General features: G+C 36.1%; 1 protein-coding gene and 1 long non-coding RNA gene across 3 annotated transcripts; both read right to left on the bottom strand.

Annotated features, from left to right (window-relative positions):
- Positions 1-2,712: 2,712 nt before the first annotated feature.
- Positions 2,713-3,363, bottom strand: LOC107744188 (uncharacterized). Its single transcript, XR_001640464.1, has 2 exons — positions 3,212-3,363; positions 2,713-3,134 (listed from the first exon to the last, which is right to left on the bottom strand). It is a non-coding gene; the product is annotated as an uncharacterized LOC107744188 (long non-coding RNA).
- Positions 3,364-4,055: 692 nt separating this feature from the next.
- On the bottom strand, positions 4,056-15,556 carry LOC107744179 (uncharacterized protein KIAA0930 homolog). Of its 2 annotated transcripts, none has more exons than XM_016557701.1 (7): positions 15,284-15,556; positions 11,588-11,736; positions 9,537-9,641; positions 8,539-8,616; positions 6,955-7,056; positions 4,345-4,485; positions 4,056-4,268 (listed from the first exon to the last, which is right to left on the bottom strand). In XM_016557701.1, exons 1-7 carry the CDS (start codon positions 15,423-15,425, stop codon positions 4,071-4,073), a joined length of 915 nt encoding a protein of 304 aa, XP_016413187.1. In that variant the 5' UTR covers positions 15,426-15,556; the 3' UTR covers positions 4,056-4,070. The 2 variants fall into 2 exon arrangements, with proteins under 2 accessions (XP_016413187.1, XP_016413177.1); XM_016557691.1 differs by lacking the exon at positions 9,537-9,641 and adding an exon at positions 8,776-8,880.
- Positions 15,557-17,495: the final 1,939 nt, after the last annotated feature.

Below are 17,495 nucleotides of genomic sequence, written 5' to 3'. Positions count from 1 at the left end.
CACCTACTTTCACTGAGAGAACTGTCCATTTACTAAAACAGCTGATGATTTGCGTTGTATGATCAATCATCAAGAAGATTCTGTTGAAGTGCTGCCCCCTTGTGTTTTTGCTGTTAGAACTGGAAGCACTGACTAACACACTCCATATCACAAGCTTAAATAATAGAATTAAAATCAAATGTATGAAACTGAAAGATAAATAGAAACAAATCAATGTTTTCAAGTAGTTGCAAGCTAGTTTAGGACCAACAATCTTTGACATTTCCTATAAGTTAAGGATATATATATATTTATGTATTTAAAATTACTAGTACCAATTTAAAATATGTAGGTATTTTATTTGTAAATGTGAATATTTGTAAAGGGGGAAATATTGTAAGATGCAAAATGTGGGAAACCGCAATATTTTTTTTGGTAATTCTTTTTTAAATAGTTTTCACTACAATCAACGTCTAGATTTGTTGATGTTGAATTTGATGTGATTCTTAATAGTTTGCTCATTGAGTTCTGTTTGTGCACACAGTCCGCAATATTCAGCAATGTAAACGACTTCACATTATTATAAGCTGTCGGTTTGTGAATTCTATGCGAAAACTACATTATATTGTGTTGTCATTACTGACTGCATGCAGAAAACATACAGCATGATGTGCTGGTCAATTTGCTCTGTGCAGTTCTTTTTAAAGACTCTAACCAGCTGGTGAATCCAACCGAATCAAACACAGCCTGAATCAACGACTGATTCAAATCATGGACTGAAGGCAAATTTGTGTAATTAGTGAAACTTTAACTGTGACGGATATGTACACATGTACACTACTTATGAGGAAAACGCTTTTCGAAACTTTGAATCAACTGGAATCAATTGCTTCACAAAATGATTCACTGTTTCGAAGCACACCTTCTGGTCAAAACAGAGTAAATGTCAGCCCAAACATGCATAATTACATGTTTTACAAATGTTTTTATGGATTATCTATTAAATGTAACCTACAAATAATTAAATACCATTAAATATAAATGTTTTGTAATTTTTTTGTTCTTTTTTTTTTAAATGTGTAGTGCTTATTTTGTTAGTTATTGGGTAGGGCTTGGCAAACTAAGCAATTACATTATAATTTTTTTGTATTATGCACGCATATGTATTAAAATTAATTAAAATCATTAAAAAAGAACCCGATCAATGAAATCTAGTGGTGAAGCATCTGTACTTTGAAAAGTCTCTAACGCAAGATTTGAAACAGTATAACCAAAGAACTCTAAGGCCAGTAATAAGATCATCTGTTTTGCCCAGCAAAGCCTCATTCGCTGAAATTTTGTGATGTAGCCAGTTCTACACAAGCTCTGAAACAAAGAAACAAAAGATTTCAAGTTCATTAAGCTGTTAGTGTTTCAAAAGCGCCCATCAACTAATGTACACAACCAGCAAGTGAGTTTAGTTTTGTTGTAGTACATGCATTACACCAAATACACAAAATAATGTTCTTTTTAGCAGCATCATATGACCCCTTTAATACCATTGGGCCTCCATAATGTGGAGGCCAAATCAATTCTTTTTACCAAAAATTGTATAAATTAAGAATAAATATACTTAAGTATAAATTACACTGAACTTTACCCAGTTATTGAACGGAATCAACACTATAGTGACTTGAACTAAATAATAACACTATAATATAGTTTTAGAGCAGCAGAATTTGAATTTGTCTCATATTTGAAGAAGTTTGCATCGGGTGTTTCCTTTGAAACAGTCCGTAGCCCTATATAAATAAAGGTGATCCTACAAAGTTTTGCAATCTCCAAGAATTTGTATGATATCCCACAATAGACATTTAGTAACTGGGCAATAAATTTGAACAATAACTTTTTTTATAATGTGTATTTTCATAAAGATGTACAGAAAAGGTGTATATATATATATATATATATTACAACATAAATACGACACCATGCACATTTACTGCTAAATTACCACTTGATACAAAAGCGCATGTAAAGCGTGGGACTTCCTTAAAAACAGCGTTCCACTGAAGCTTTGCACCTAAAGCAAAGAATGAAATAAAACTGAAGGCTAGGGTCTTAAAATAGTTCGAACATCTTCAAATGCTGCTGGCAAATCTGCCTATCAAATATCAAATAGATATTAAAGCTGTCGGATCAGTTATTACATTCTGCTGACACACACGTACAAAACTAAATAATACTGACACTTTGGGTTGGCGATACGTGTTCAACTCCAAAAGCCCTTTAGTGCAAAAGAGTTCTCAAAACTGAAACTCAAAGACGACAGTCACCTAACTTGAAGAAACACGGCGGAGAACAAACCCAAAAATCAAAAAAGCAACGTCTGCTGGGTGGGATCATGTGATCTAGTGTCATGTTCAAGTGTCTTTGTGGAAGGAGATGTTTCCAAGAACTGTGCTCAGGTGGTGTCATCATCCATCTACCGGAAACGGCCCACGAAACAGAGTCTTCTCAGGAGATACGTCATGTTCACTAGTATTTGGAAATCAGAAATCCCCTCGAACATATCAAGTAACAGACAGTCGTGTAAGTACAGGAGGACATTTGCGATTCACTCAGCAATGGGCTATCAAAAGGACGACGTTTGATATAGATTAGCTGGTTAGCGAAGTATTAAGGCCTAGAGCTGCGAGGAAACGTCCTTTGGAAAATATACTACACACAAAATCAGTAATATCGTGAAAACTATGAGTGTCTCTTGAAGGAGGGTTGAAGGGAGACGGCTGTGGTCGGTACAGTTCACTGAGTATCTAAGCAGCAGTGTATTTACAAGAATGACATTCGTTTATTGGGTTTCATCTCCCAATAAACATTTCCCTTTAGCGTCACAGTCTAGTGCCACTTTAGTTCCAGGTCTCGAGCCATTCTGGAGGCCGTCTCTCTGAAGAACATGTGGAAGAGGCACTTCTTGATGGAGTTTGTTCCTTAGGTTTCCCTTTTCCTCTTCTCGTTCACTGTTGCGTATTGTTCATAGTTTTTGGTTATCTGTCTGTACGCCACACGGCGGTTCCTCGGGGGCCTGATGTGAGGAGGCACTTGGTAACATGGATTTTGAGGGGTCAGTAAATGTTATGTCATCAAAATGGGCTTTTGTCGCACCTCCAGAATATCTAAAAAAGAAACAATGGAGCCACTTAGCCACTACAATTCACGGCTAACAGATGCATGGAGGGCAGGTGTGCTGTACCTGTGGTGATGCGATGCAAAGGAAGAGTCACGTAGGTGAGATGGGAATATAACAGAAAATACTCCTCTTTTCTGTTCAGCTTGAGCCAAGAACCGACCAGTGAGCGCCCCGTTCCTGACAGAGAGCGGGAGCGCAAGTTTGTGGCGTTGCACAAGTCTGAGGAAAGAGGAAAGCACCTTTAATTTCACTTAAAAACTGAAACTATCACTGTTGCAAGGAAGGAATGCTTTTCCCCCTTCAAAACTGTATACATATTTTTAATATACAATATAATAATTCGGTCCCTCGTTTTAAGTAAATCGTGTGCACAATATAATAATTCGTTCCCTTGTTTTAAGTAAATTGTGCACTCAAAAGAATAATTCTTTCCACTTCCTGTCCACATTTTCATAAACCTGTTATGTTATGTTATGTTACTGACAGAGACACTTTAATTTTAACTTTTATTTTGAGTTGGGAATGAGTTATATACGCATTCTCAAAAGCCTTGCAGCATTGCATGGAATCATTTTAAAAAATATAGGCATCTACATCAGAGAGAATATGGACAGGAAGTAGAATGAATTACTAGTTCATGCGCACAATTTTATTTAAAACGAAGGAACAAATTATTATATTGAGCGCACAATTTACTTAAAACAAGGGCACACATTATAATTTCATGTTTCCGCATAGACATTTCATTACACCAAATACACAAAATAATGTTCTTTTTAGCAGCATCATATGACCCCTTTAAAAACTAAATTAATGACATCATATGTAGTTACATCATTTTCAATGCAGAGAACAAATGCAAATGGTTCAGTATTTGTGCATCACTTGAAAATGTCTAATCAATTGGGAACAGAAAATGGGTTTAACTGACCCTCTCGTGAAGAGGGGAGTCTTGGTCCTCTTCAGTGCCGCAGGGTGAGGTGTCTCCAGTGGGCACTCGACTCACAGCCATCTCAGCATGACCTTTCCCCTGAGGACCTTTCATCCGCACAAACTCCATGTTGTTGTACTTGTAGAAGCCGAATGACATCCGCTGGGCCATCTTAGCTGCCACACTTACCTATAAAAACATACTATGAAATACACACCAGAAGCAAATGTAACAAATGTTTGGACAAATGTAAAAGGAAACATACCCGGTTATCATAGACCTTCTTTAGGGCCTCGTAGCGGATAGAGCCCTGGAAGATGACGCCCTGGAATGTGTTGCTTTTGTCACTGGCCACCAGCTCCACACATACCATCTCACCTTCTCCAACAGTCATATCGCTGAACACCTGCCCAACACACACAACAATCACAGCCAATGATGACAATAACACCACTAGTTATACAGAATTACTAATTATTAGGGCTGTTAGTTAAAGGGATAGTTCACCCAAAAATGAAAATTCTGTCATTATGTCCGGTTGAACCCCTGATGCCACATGGATTATTTTACCGATGTCCTTGCTACGTTTCTGGATGTTGATCGTATATCATTGCTGTCTATGGGAGGGTCAGAGAGCTCTCAGAATGCATCAAAAATATCTTAATTTGTGTTCCGAAGATGAACGGAGGTCTTACAGGGTGAGTAATTAATGACAGAATTTTCACTTTTGGGTGAACTATCCCTTTAATGTGTTTATGTAGTACAGCTCACCAGTGGTACAGTTCCCACTGTTTTGTTCAACAAATGTAATTTTAAATGACACCGAGTATAATCAAAGTCCCATTCAAGGAAAGTCTGTTCACCTTGAACTGCCCCATGAATGTTGTTTCTTATGTTCAAACAGCGCTAAAAAGCTTATTTTACAGGCAAGACCAACCAATGTGCATGCGCAATTCCAAAGCGCTTATGACTGCGCATGCGCATCGGCTGGCCCAGCCTTAGGTTTCTATGGGAACCGGAGATTACAACGGCCTCTGTAGTGACGCAATGACTTTACAAATCAGGGATTGGCTCTTTCATTTAGAAGCACATTGCATATTGCCCATTGCAGTTTCTCCCATTCATAAGTATAGGAGTGAACTGTCTTTGTACCGGGTGGGGGGGGGCAAATTTCAATTATTATATTATATTATTATTATATTAATTTATTATATTAATTTAAACAATTATTATCAAACTATCAAACATTTAAACTATGTGTATATCAAACTGTGTGTTTTCTGCGTAAAAATAAGGGTCGTTTTTGGCTTTGGACTAAAACAAAAAGCAGAAGGGCTTATTGAAAAATTCTAATTCATTCTCTCTTCATTCTTTCGCTTTTCGCCAGGAATATAGCCATTTCCCCGGTAACCGCAGTAAACAAAGCAGCGCAGCACCTGATTTTGCAACTTGCAGCGCTCATATTTAATCAATTAATCTATAGCCATTTGAAGTGTATGCTATATCTCAATTTGCATGCATATTTGTTTTTTCCACCGGAGCACCACCTGAGTCTTCTCCTCCCGTCCCATTTCTACTAGTGATCCTTTCCTTCCCGCGGTAGTCATCACTGTTGTAGGTTGCCAAGTTGAGGGGACAAATGGGTTGAAATTTGTATGTGTCGATTTTGTGAGAAAGATGCGTTTCATACAAGATCTGGCAACTGGACAACCTTGGAATTTGTTGACGTGATTATTCCTATAATGACGTTTGGGCCATACAAATTACGGGAATTTTACCGGAGGCGAATGTAGCAAACCTATAAAATACGCCCAGTGGGATTTTTTTTCTAGAAAGATTAAAAATACGGGAAAATATTTAAATTGGATGATAGCGGGATAGAATGGTAAAATACGGGAGAATCCCGGGAAAAACGGGAGGGTTGACAGGTATGCCTAGTCTTGTGTAACAGGAGAAAAGCACACTTTGTCTTAAAACTGCATGCAGTGCAATGTTTATGAGCATTATCATAACATTACACAGCATGACACACCATGATTTTAATCTTATCAGCATGGAGGGGCTGATAAATCAAAGTACAAGCAAACCATAAGCTAGAACTATCATGACTGGCAGTGAGAAGCAGGGTTATTATGGTTAACTAAAACAAATACCTTAAAAAAAAACATGTTCATTTCTTAAAATAAAATAAACATTAATGGAACTAAAATATATATATATAAAAGCCCTTAAGAACTTTTATTTCAACTAGTTGCAAGGCAACATTTCTGCTTTTCATTTAGCTTATACTGAAGTACTAAACTAACTAAAACGTAATTAAAAAATAAAATCTAAAAATAAAAGAATTTAAAATATTAAAACTAGAATAGCATATAGTATCAATGACACTAAAATAACACTGGTGAGAAGACAATTAAAAATAATCTTATGTTGACGTGTTGTCACACATTTTACTTCAGTGAATTTCAAGACTATATGTGCATCCCAATTCACGTACTTATGTACTATTCTCTGCCGTTTTGTAGTATAAATAGTAAAAAAGCACCTTAAATACATGGATGATGCACTTAACTGAAAAAAGAAAAAAAAAAAAGTGTGGAACTTTGGAACTTTTGGACATCATCTTCTGAAACAAACATACAATTCACTGCTTGAACATTTATGATTTAAAAACTAGGTAAACTTGTCCAACCTGTTCATACATACCTCAGAAAGATATGACTTTGACATGACCTCAGAACATATAGCTTATTTCCTTATGTTTGATGGCACACTTGTCTCTTCTTTGATTAACCTGCTGTTACACAGCTCTTGAAATGACCAGCAGTTTCGATCTAGCACCATAATGTGATTTGAGAGCTTAAATAATGTTTACCTCCTCAAAGTTGTCAATCATGAAGAAGATGTTGGGGTAGCTAATTTTTGACTCCTCCCCTTTGCTGTCCATTGGGTGTTTGCTTGGAGAGGCAAACACTTGCTGTAAATAAAGAGAGCCACTGTTTCAGCTGCACATTCATAGAAATAACATTAAATCATTTAGCTATGGTATGTCTGTGTTATCACCCTTACAAGGAAACAAACTCTTCAAGGACTAGTTCATGTCTACTCTATCAGTTTGTTTAGTTCGGGTTTCAGTTTAGATGTTTATGATGTGGAGAGAATGTATGCTTTTTCAAAGATGTTTATCAGACATTTTGGAGATGTTTGTGTGCTATCTGGTTGTGTCAGTAGGGAAAATGTCAACATTTGTTTGTGTTGTGATTGTAGTGTAGCTTGTAGTTTCATAATCCTATGGTTTTTCTAATAACAGCTGACTGAATGGTTTAACTATCAACCCCGTTCCGAGTATTCAGTGTAGTAAACAACTGATGCTTCATGCTTTAAACTTTAAGTATTAAACTACAGTGTGCAGTTTCATAACCTCACAACCTTTAGCCTAGTAACAGCCAGACTGTTACTATGATTTTGTTTAAACAAGGCATTAGATTAAAGGGGTCATCGGATGTAAAATTCACTTTTACATGTTGTTTGAACTGATATGTGTGTTGGCAGTGTGTGTACACAACCATCCTATAATGATAAAAACCCACCCAGTGTTTTTTTTAGTGATTGAGGTGTTTTGTTGTTGGATGTAATAATGAACATAGCAGTCGTCATTTACTCCCGACATCTGAGCCACTGAAGACGCAGTGGAGTACGTTTGTTTTGAAGGGAATGATCTACCTAAATCTACCTATGTTCGCGCGAATCATTCGTGATTCAGCTTCACCTCCAGAAAAAGTGAGTTTAAGTTTTTAAATGAATTTAGCAAATCGCCTTTCCTAATAATGTGCTAGTTAGCAAGTTTCACGATGAATGCAGCTAAAGTTTACAGTCTCTCAGAGAACTGCACGTCACCCCAAAGAGGGAGAGGGGCGGGGATAGCAGAGCACATTAGCATTTAAAGGGAAATGCACTGAAACGGCTTGCTGCAAAAAGAGCTGTTTTTGACAGGGTAAAAAGGGTGTTGTTTTACACTACCGCTGAGAAATTTTAACCAAAGTATGTTATAGACTTTTCATTAAGACCCTAAAGAATCATATCAGCTTGCGGAAAATGGGCATCCGATGACCCCTTTAATAAAGCATGACTAAGACCGTCAACTCTCTTAGTTTTTTTTAAACAACTGATTACTAAAAAGCACCTTAAATGATCTAGTAATAAACACCTTCTGGTGTCAATCTTCAGCTAAGGCTAATAATGGATAACTGCAAGACTCTGAACCCTGTTACTATGATTTTGTGCAGTAAACACCTCATTATTGACAAGTATATACAATTCCTTTTATAATAATCACCTTCTAGTATCATAACCCTGAGTTTAGGCTAACTAAGACGGCTAACTAAACTGTACTGTGTTACCTTGCGTCTGAACTGCGTAGTTATATCCCAACACACAAACTGCATAAATGTTGTCTCACCTGGGATTTCTTTTTGTGGATGTGGATGTCTCCTGCATCTGAGCGTGTGCAAACTGCACATGTGACCACATAGTCCAGCTGTGGGACAAAAAGACTATAAGCAAAACTACACCAAAAAGACATTATGAAAACTTCTATGTCGCAGAGAAATAGTCTTTGGTTTATTGTTTATATTTTAGAGCAATTAATTGCGTTTACATTGCGCCTCATAGCGTCTGATCACTGAGGTTTGCTTACATTCTGCAGGATGAGATTGAGATAGACGCTCTCCTCCCAGTCGATGTCAGGATCACCGAGTCCAGGCAGCTTTTTAGAGTCTCTTCTGTAAACCTCAACCTCCACCTGAAACCAACACAATCCCAGTTCAGATGCATCACACTTTTGCTTTGATAGGATAGGAATTTTTGGTGGAACATCTGATTCTCCTCTGCACTCGGTTTAGTGCCATATGGGACATGTTAAAACAGCCAGATGAAACGGAATTGTTCTCAAACACTTATTTCTAGCCTTTTTTGGTGAGCTCAAATTTTCATAACATGACATTATTTAAGTAGGCAAAGATTAACCATCTTATATTTCTTTATTTAACTGTTTATTTTAAAATCATTATGTTGTTATATTATTATTCAATACCCTTTTTTGGTGGTTTTTTTTTTTTTCAGAGTTGCTTTTTATTTGTGTAGAATAAGTACATATACATGTCATCAATCATTCTCTCATTCTTCGATCATTCTATATCTGTAATTGTATGGTGTAACCTGCTGGGATTTCTTTTTGTGGATGTGGATGTCTCCTGCATCTGAGCGTGTGCAAACTGCACATGTGACCACATAGTCCAGCTGTGGGACAAAAAGACTATAAGCAAAACTACACCAAAAAGACATTATGAAAACTTCTATGTCGCAGAGAAATAGTCTTTGGTTTATTGTTTATATTTTAGAGCAATTAATTGCGTTTACATTGCGCCTCATAGCGTCTGATCACTGAGGTTTGCTTACATTCTGCAGGATGAGATTGAGATAGACGCTCTCCTCCCAGTCGATGTCAGGATCACCAAGTCCAGGCAGCTTTTTAGAGTCTCTTCTGTAAACCTCAACCTCCACCTGAAACCAACACAATCCCAGTTCAGATGCATCACACTTTTGCTTTGATAGGATAGGAATTTTTGGTGGAACATCTGATTCTCCTCTGCACTCGGTTTAGTGCCATATGGGACATGTTAAAACAGCCAGATGAAACGGAATTGTTCTCAAACACTTATTTCTAGCCTTTTTTGGTGAGCTCAAATTTTCATAACATGACATTATTTAAGTAGGCAAAGATTAACCATCTTATATTTCTTTATTTAACTGTTTATTTGAAAATCATTATGTTGTTATATTATTATTCAATACCCTTTTTTGGTGGTTTTTTTTTTTTCAGAGTTGCTTTTTATTTGTGTAGAATAAGTACATATACATGTCATCAATCATTCTCTCATTCTTCGATCATTCTATATCTGTAATTGTATGGTGTAACCTGCTGAGGTGGAGAAAATCAAAATAAAGTGAGGGGAAAAAAAGATTAACCATCTTGGAAAGTCTGTTTAGCTTTAGCAGGTACTTTTAAATGCCAACTATTGGAGATGCACCGATTGCAATTTTCTTGGCTGATTCCGATTTCCGATCTTTGTGTAAGTGCGACCGGCCAACAGAGGCAGACAGTAGTGAAGTATTTTTACTTTCCTCAAGTAAGTTTAAAAAGTATCTGTAGTTTATGCGTGTTTTTCTTTACTTCACTACATTCCAACATAATGTCATACTTTTTACTGCACTACATTTCATAAATAAAAGTTGTTTGTTTTACCTTTAATACTTAAGAACATTAGAAATGTAGTACTTTCTTGTACTCAAGTAAATCTTTGAATTACTTTGTTGGAAAACTTTTACTTCACTACACTCCAAAGCATAATGTCGTACTTTTTACTGCACTACGTTTCATAAATAAAAGTTGTTTTTTTTACCTTTACTACTTAAGAACACTAAAAATGTAGTACTTTCTTGTACTCAAGTAAATCTTTGAATTACTTTTACTTGAGTAAAATGTCTACATTTCTAATGTAATTAAGTATTAAATTATATTTCATATGAAACATAATTAAAAGTAAAAAGTACAGTATTATGCTTTGGAATGTTGTGAAGTAAAGTTTTCTAAAGAAAAACAGTCTGATAAAGTACAGACACTTGAAAAGTACTTTTACAGCAGAGTAAAAATTTCCAATGCAAAAAAAAATATTTACATAAAATAAATTAGTTCCCCTAATCTGGACTAAGTTACAGATGTTCTCTCACGTAATCAACTCTCAAAATAAATTCTAAGAGTTAGAAATGAGTTGCTGTATATAAAAAAAAACATGTGATTTGATTTCCCACTATGTTTATAAATGGGCATTTTTTTCCCTAACCTTATTAAATGTATGTGTCATCTTTCACATCAAATCAATTAATTCAGTTAGAATAATAAGAAACTGTTACCATTCAAATGAAATCAGTATCAACAAACTCCATCTCTCAACTGCAGGAAACACAGAAGCTGCATCTGAAGTGGCATTAGATGCATTTACACACTGTATGATGAAGCTGAGGTGCCATAAATGCATTTACACCGCAAAATTGCAAATGCATAAATGATGTTATAAGATTTGTTTTAAATCATTTTTGAATATACAAATAAGAAATGATGTGGAAAATGCAATGATACTTTTAAATATGAAACCAAACCACCAGTAGCTGGTGGCAAATTGTTTTAACAAGTGAGTCATTTATTCATTCATTCAACCGATTCGTTCAAATGGTTGATTCATTTAGAAATGAGGCAAGTGACTGTCGATTCGTTCAAAAGCGTGTATTAGAGACCTAATGAAATATGCTACCATTTATAACTTGAGGTGCTCAAAAACAGCTAGGGCATGCATGAAGCTCTCTAACTATTAGGTGAGAAATTCTTGGATCCATTTTCTCAGTTTTCACCTCTACACCTCATTCAATGAGAATTAATAGGTTCATCTCACCTTCTTCCCTTCTGTGTTGTCTTCACTGACGTAAGAGAGCTTGCGGCGCACATAGAAAAGCATATCATCCTGACGTGGTGCCCATTTCTCCATGAAGTATGTGGAGAACATCCATGTCCAGAACACTATGCGGTCATCCTTGAAGCACCCTTAACAAAAAAAACAAGAATCCAGTTTAAACAATAATCCAGTTTAATACAATTAATATTGTACAAGTGTTTTAATCAAAACGCTCCTGTGCAAAATTTCTGCCATATCTGCTGCCTTTTCTTTGTTAGAAACAAAAACTGACTGCAAACGCATTTTTTTGGTCAGATTTCACCTCAGGAAGTAAAAACTGTGACAACTGTTGTCAGATGTTATTGGTGATTTTCAATGTTATTGCAAGTTCAACAAACATATTACAGTAAAATAAAATGAAAATGTATCCTATTTCCTTGTTTAATACACATTCTTGGTCTTAACTGTGAAAAATTTATTAATGCATATTCTAAATTTTCATAATCTTTCATCAAACATTTTTAAAAATTGCTTCACCTCTGAAATTACTTTCTTTTTCCACTGTATGAAAAATATTTTAACAAATTAAAATGGTCATTTTGTTATTGTTTTAGCAATTCTTGCATTCATTCCAGTATGAAAAGCCCACTTTTCACCATCCAGTCAATTCCCATACAGTGGCAACCTGTGAAGCTCTGGTGAACTCCATGCCCAAGAGGGTTAAGGCAGTACACTCACTACTTTACATTGTAGCAAAGTGTCATTTCTTCAGTGTTGTCACATGAAAAGATATAATAAAATATTTACAAAAATGTGAGGGGTGTACTCACTTCTGTGAGATACTGTAAATATATGATCACAAGGTTTGAAAACATTTTTGAAACAATTCAAAAGACATTTAATTCAGTGTCTCTATGTCATCATTAGCTGCAATTGCAGCAATTGTACGTGTGATTGGTGACATATTTATTGATGCGAATGAGCCATTTAGATTTGTTCTATGTCAATCCATCGAGACTGAGAGTTGTTCAGAAACCTGGAACACTTCCAGATCTGCACCAGCACCCTGTCAGCTAAAAAGGTGCTACTGTAGTGCTTCAGTAACTCCTAACATGACATTTACTTCCATGGTTATCAATCTACAAAAATAAAAAAAAGAGAGAAATTATCACAGGACTTAGACTTCCACATCCCTATTTAGAAAGAGGAAGATACTGCTGGATATCTGTTCAGTTCTGCCTGAGGATCCACTACTCAACAAGCTTAAAGGGATAGATCACAAAAAAAAATGAAAATCATCATTTACTTACCCTCAAATTGTTGCATGCGCGTTAAATATCGCATGCGATTTATCGTGCAGCCCTATTCATAAGTAATTTAAGGATTTTTTTTTTGTTTTTGTAAAGGCCTTAAGGTCTAATTTTAATGTTCTGAGGCTTTTGTCTAGGGCTGCAAAATTATTCATCGTGATTAATCGCATTCAAAATAAAAGTTTGTTTACAAATTATATGTGTGTGTACTGTATATTTATTATGTGTATATAAATACACACATATATGTATATATTTAAAAAAATATTTGTATGTATACAGTATATATTTATATTATATATAACATAAATATTTTATATATAAATCTAACATATTTTTCCTTAATACTGCTGAACACAAAAGAAGATATTTTGAAGAATGTAGGTAACCAAACTGTTGCTGGTCCCTATTGCCTTCCACAGAAGTCGGAAGAAATTTCAGCAGAAGAAAGAAATTCATAAAGATTTGGAACAACTTGAGTGAACTGAGTTGAGTGAATGAAAACAGAGTTTTCTGTTTTGGGTGAACTATCCCTTTAAGCTTGTTGAGTGGTGGATCCTCAAGCAGAACTGAACAAATATTTATCATTCAGTATATAAATCCCACTACTATGTTTTAAATCCATGAGCTGAGATTACTTCATCTTTCATAACAAACAAATTAACTGATCAGGACAAGTCTGAAGTCAAGATATCACGGTGAAGTCCAGCATCTCTGACCTTTAAACAGACGCTATAGATCAACAGACAAACTTCAACACTATCTAAAAGCACTGCCCGCCAGCAAAACAACATTGCAACCTACTTCATTTTTCTCTTCAGTTCTTTTAGTTACTGAAACTTTTCAGTTCTTCTAATAACAAATGACAACTTCTATAGAATTTAATCAGAGTAGATTCATTTGAATTGTAGATTCTTATTTTGAATGCGATTAATCGCGGGGGGGAGGGGGTTGGGGGGGTGCAACATTTTAAAATAAGATTATTCAGTTAATTTAGTTAATGGAGTTGGTACTGTACTTTTACAACATTTATTAATGTTGGTTAATGGTAATATCTACATTTTTGACATTTTAGATTTTTAACATTTTATGTTGTGTAAATTAACATTAATTAGGGTTCACAATGAACAATAGTATAACTTAGCATAACATTCTTCTAGAATAATAAAAGCTGCCAAAATTAATTAGTTTATTGCATTATTTACTAATGTTAATGGAATGAACCTTATACTAAAGTGTTACCAATAAAGACATGTGCCACCATCAAAGACAGCAAGAGATACTAGATGTGCCCGTTGTAACCAGAGGAAGATGTTCACAAAAGCAGAAGTGAAGAACTGTGCAAAACACCAAACATTAACACTGTGTCGCACAGAGAATGAAATATTTAAAAGGGACAAATCATCAAAGAAAGATGACAGAGAGAGAGAGAGAGAAGCACAAGGACCATATCATAATCAAAGATGTTCTGAAAAATGGCTCAAATTACTTTCCTTTGTGCAGTGTGGCTCATTTGAGTGAGGAGAACTGAAATATCTAGAATATATGGTTTAGAATGAATAAGAGCGAGTCACTGAAACGTGTTTGTTGTGAGCTTAGATGTTGAATTTGTATGTGACTTAAGTTACTCAGTAATCACAAGAACTCTGACCCTGACAACAAGACACAGTAGTAATATGAGAGCAGCTATGGGATCTCTCCTTAGGGAATTTTCAGGATTTCAGTAATGAAAAGCTGGTCTTAATGGGGACAAACAGGTACACTTTTACAATATGAACCAACCAGGGTCAGTAGAACCTCAGCTTACCCTTAAATTACCCTGTAGAAACCACCTAACATGACCAAAAAAATCATCAAAATCCTTGCCAATAGGATGGAAAATCCCCAAGCCAAAAGGAATGTCAATGAAATCAATCAGCCAAAATATAGTTTAACAAGGAATTTTATAAATATTCGGTCTAGTCTGTATTATACATTACACCACCATGCCATTTTCAACAGGTGTTAGCTAAGAAAGAGTTGTATTGTGATTTAATAGACCATAACATAAGGTTAAAGTAAAACATGTATATCTTGACATGTTATCTGATTATACTGACTGACAGACATGTAGTCAGACAGATAGATAGATAGATAGACAGATAGATAGATAGATAGATTCTAACGCTGAAAGGAGAAGACAGGACTATGACATCACAGGCGCGAGAGCGACGGCGCGCCTCGTGAATTATGATGTCATAAAGGAGCATCAGCTGAAACAATAGCAGATGACCGCGGCCTGTTTTCGCCTTTGAGCGTCATGATAAAACCAAGTTCTGCGGACGTGAATGAGGATAGGAGCTATGACAGGCTCGAGGGGTGAGTGTTGACGGCTGAATGTACTGACCCAGTCCGCTGAGGTCCTGTCTGACGCTCAGGCGGTTCCGCTCGTCCGCGATTGCCTTCAGCATGTGCTGCAGGGACTGGTCCGGTTCGACGGGTTCATCGCTCTGACCCGATAGAGCTGCCATAATGCGCACGGATGTCATGACACGATCTCACCGCTCATCTCACAGACCGCCGTACATGACACAAGCCGAGCACAACAACACAAGCTTTCTGCACTTCCGTCAGCGGCGACGCGTCGCGTCGGGAACACCCCATGCTCGGCCTGTGATGTCACGCCGTAGGCGTCACTTCTTCTTCTTCTTCTTCTTGGTTTTTAACGGCGGCTGGCACCAACGCAAATAGGTGCATTACCGCCACCTTCTGCTCCGGAGTGTGAAACAGAGTTTTAAATTCTATTTACCAACCCTGTATCTCTTATAAAATCAAAGAATACATTACTATTTATTTCATTTGCCCATTTTATTAAAACCTTAAAATTAAGATCCTGAATTCCATTTTTCCTTATTTCTACTATCATTTTTCTTCTTTCTTGTTCATACTTGCTACATTCAAGAAATACATGAGGTATTGTTTCTTCAACATGACATTGTTCACATAACCCATTTGGATGTTTCCCTGTTATTTTAAGAGTGCTATTTAAATTTGAGTGCCCTAGCAATATTCTGTTAAAGATAACCTCTTCTTTCCTTGACTTACCTATACACTTTATATTATGACTGACTTTGTTTATTAAACTGTAAAGGAATCTACCATTTTCCCCATTGTTCCACTTAACTTGCCATTCTTTCATCACTTTACTCCATATTAAAACCTTAATCTCTGATTTACTTAATGGAACTTGTATCTCTATCGTTTCTCTCTGTAAAGCTTGCTTTGCTAATTTATCCACTTCTTCATTTCCCCTTATTCCTATGTGTGCTGGGACCCATATAAAACTGATTGATGTATCATTTTGAACAATTCTTGAATGTATTTGTAGGATACTAAAAAGAATATCTTGGTGACATGATTTAAAAGATTTCAAACTCTTTAAGACTGAAACTGAGTCAGAACAAATTAGAACATTCTCAGGTTTGTGTTCCTCAACCCACTGCAAAGCCAAGAGCATTCCTATCATTTCTACAGTATAAACTGCCAAATGATTTGAAGTTCGCTTTACTCCACTGATCCACTGGTCATCACTGTCTTGAACTAAAAAAGCAGCCCCAGTTATTTGATGTTCTGGATCTTTTGAGCCATCTGTATACACTTGTATATGCCAGGGGTATTGGACTCTGGTATACATTGAAAATGCAGATGCCAAGTCAATTTCTCTTTCTGTTTTTTTAACCTCCAACAAATGCAAATCTACTTGAGGTGTTACATAAACCCATGGTTCATATTCCTGAATAACAACTGTTGGGCTCATCTTGACGTTATTTACTTGTATTTCTTCTGCATATATTTTACTACTCCACCCAAAACTTATTCTACATCTTTCATTTTGTTCCCAACAGTTCTGTAAGACCATTTTTGTGGGATGTTCATCTTTATGCCCCTGGAGGTTAGCCCAGTAATTGACCATTAATTGTTTCCTTCTAATTTCTAGTGGCATCTCTCCTACTAAGACTTGTAAAGCTGGAATGGGTGTAGTCTTTACTGCTCCACAACACTGTCTCATCGCTTGAGCTTGAATTTTACAAAGTTTTTCCAACAGGTTTTTTGAGGCAGAACCATATACCACACAACCATAATCAAATACAGACCGGATCAGTGCTACATAGATCGTTTTTAATGAAGAAAAACTTGCCCCCCATTCCACTCCACTTACACATCTCATGATGTTTAACACCTTCTGACATTTCTCAACTATTTTATTTATATGTTCAGCCCAAGTAAGTTTGGCATCAAAATAAATACCTAAAAACTTAAATACCTTCACCCTTTCTAATGATTTCTCATACATCTTCAAACTCGCTTCTGGAATAACCCTCTTCCTAGAGAAAATTACTGTTTTACTTTTCTCCACTGAGAATTTAAATCCCCATTCACATGCCCATTCTTCTACTTTCCTTAATGCCTCTTGTATCCTCCTATTAATATATAAAATATTCCTTCCCTTTTTCCAGAGAGCACCGTCATCTGCAAACAGAGACCTACCTATATCTGGTTCTACTTGATTAAATACATCATTTACCATTATGGAAAACAATATGGACTTATTACACTCC

This window comes from Sinocyclocheilus rhinocerous, unplaced genomic scaffold (assembly GCF_001515625.1).
Source record: "Sinocyclocheilus rhinocerous isolate Xijiao unplaced genomic scaffold, SAMN03320098_v1.1 scaffold1784, whole genome shotgun sequence".
Classification (NCBI taxonomy): domain Eukaryota; kingdom Metazoa; phylum Chordata; class Actinopteri; order Cypriniformes; family Cyprinidae; genus Sinocyclocheilus; species Sinocyclocheilus rhinocerous.
The sequence above is the reverse complement of the archived record's forward strand: the minus strand, read 5'-3'. Positions and strand labels throughout refer to the sequence as shown.

Bases quoted from the DNA above. Each gene is read 5' to 3' on its own strand.
- LOC107744179 (XM_016557701.1), bottom strand. From the start codon at position 15,425: ATGACATCCGTGCGCATTATGGCAGCTCTATCGGGTCAGAGCGATGAA. The intron at 7,057-8,538 runs GTGAGACAACAT...CTTTATTTACAG, and splicing joins TCCACAAAAAGAAATCCCAG to CAAGTGTTTGCCTCTCCAAG. The intron at 4,486-6,954 runs GTAAACATTATT...TGTGTTGGGCAG, and splicing joins TGATTGACAACTTTGAGGAG to GTGTTCAGCGATATGACTGT.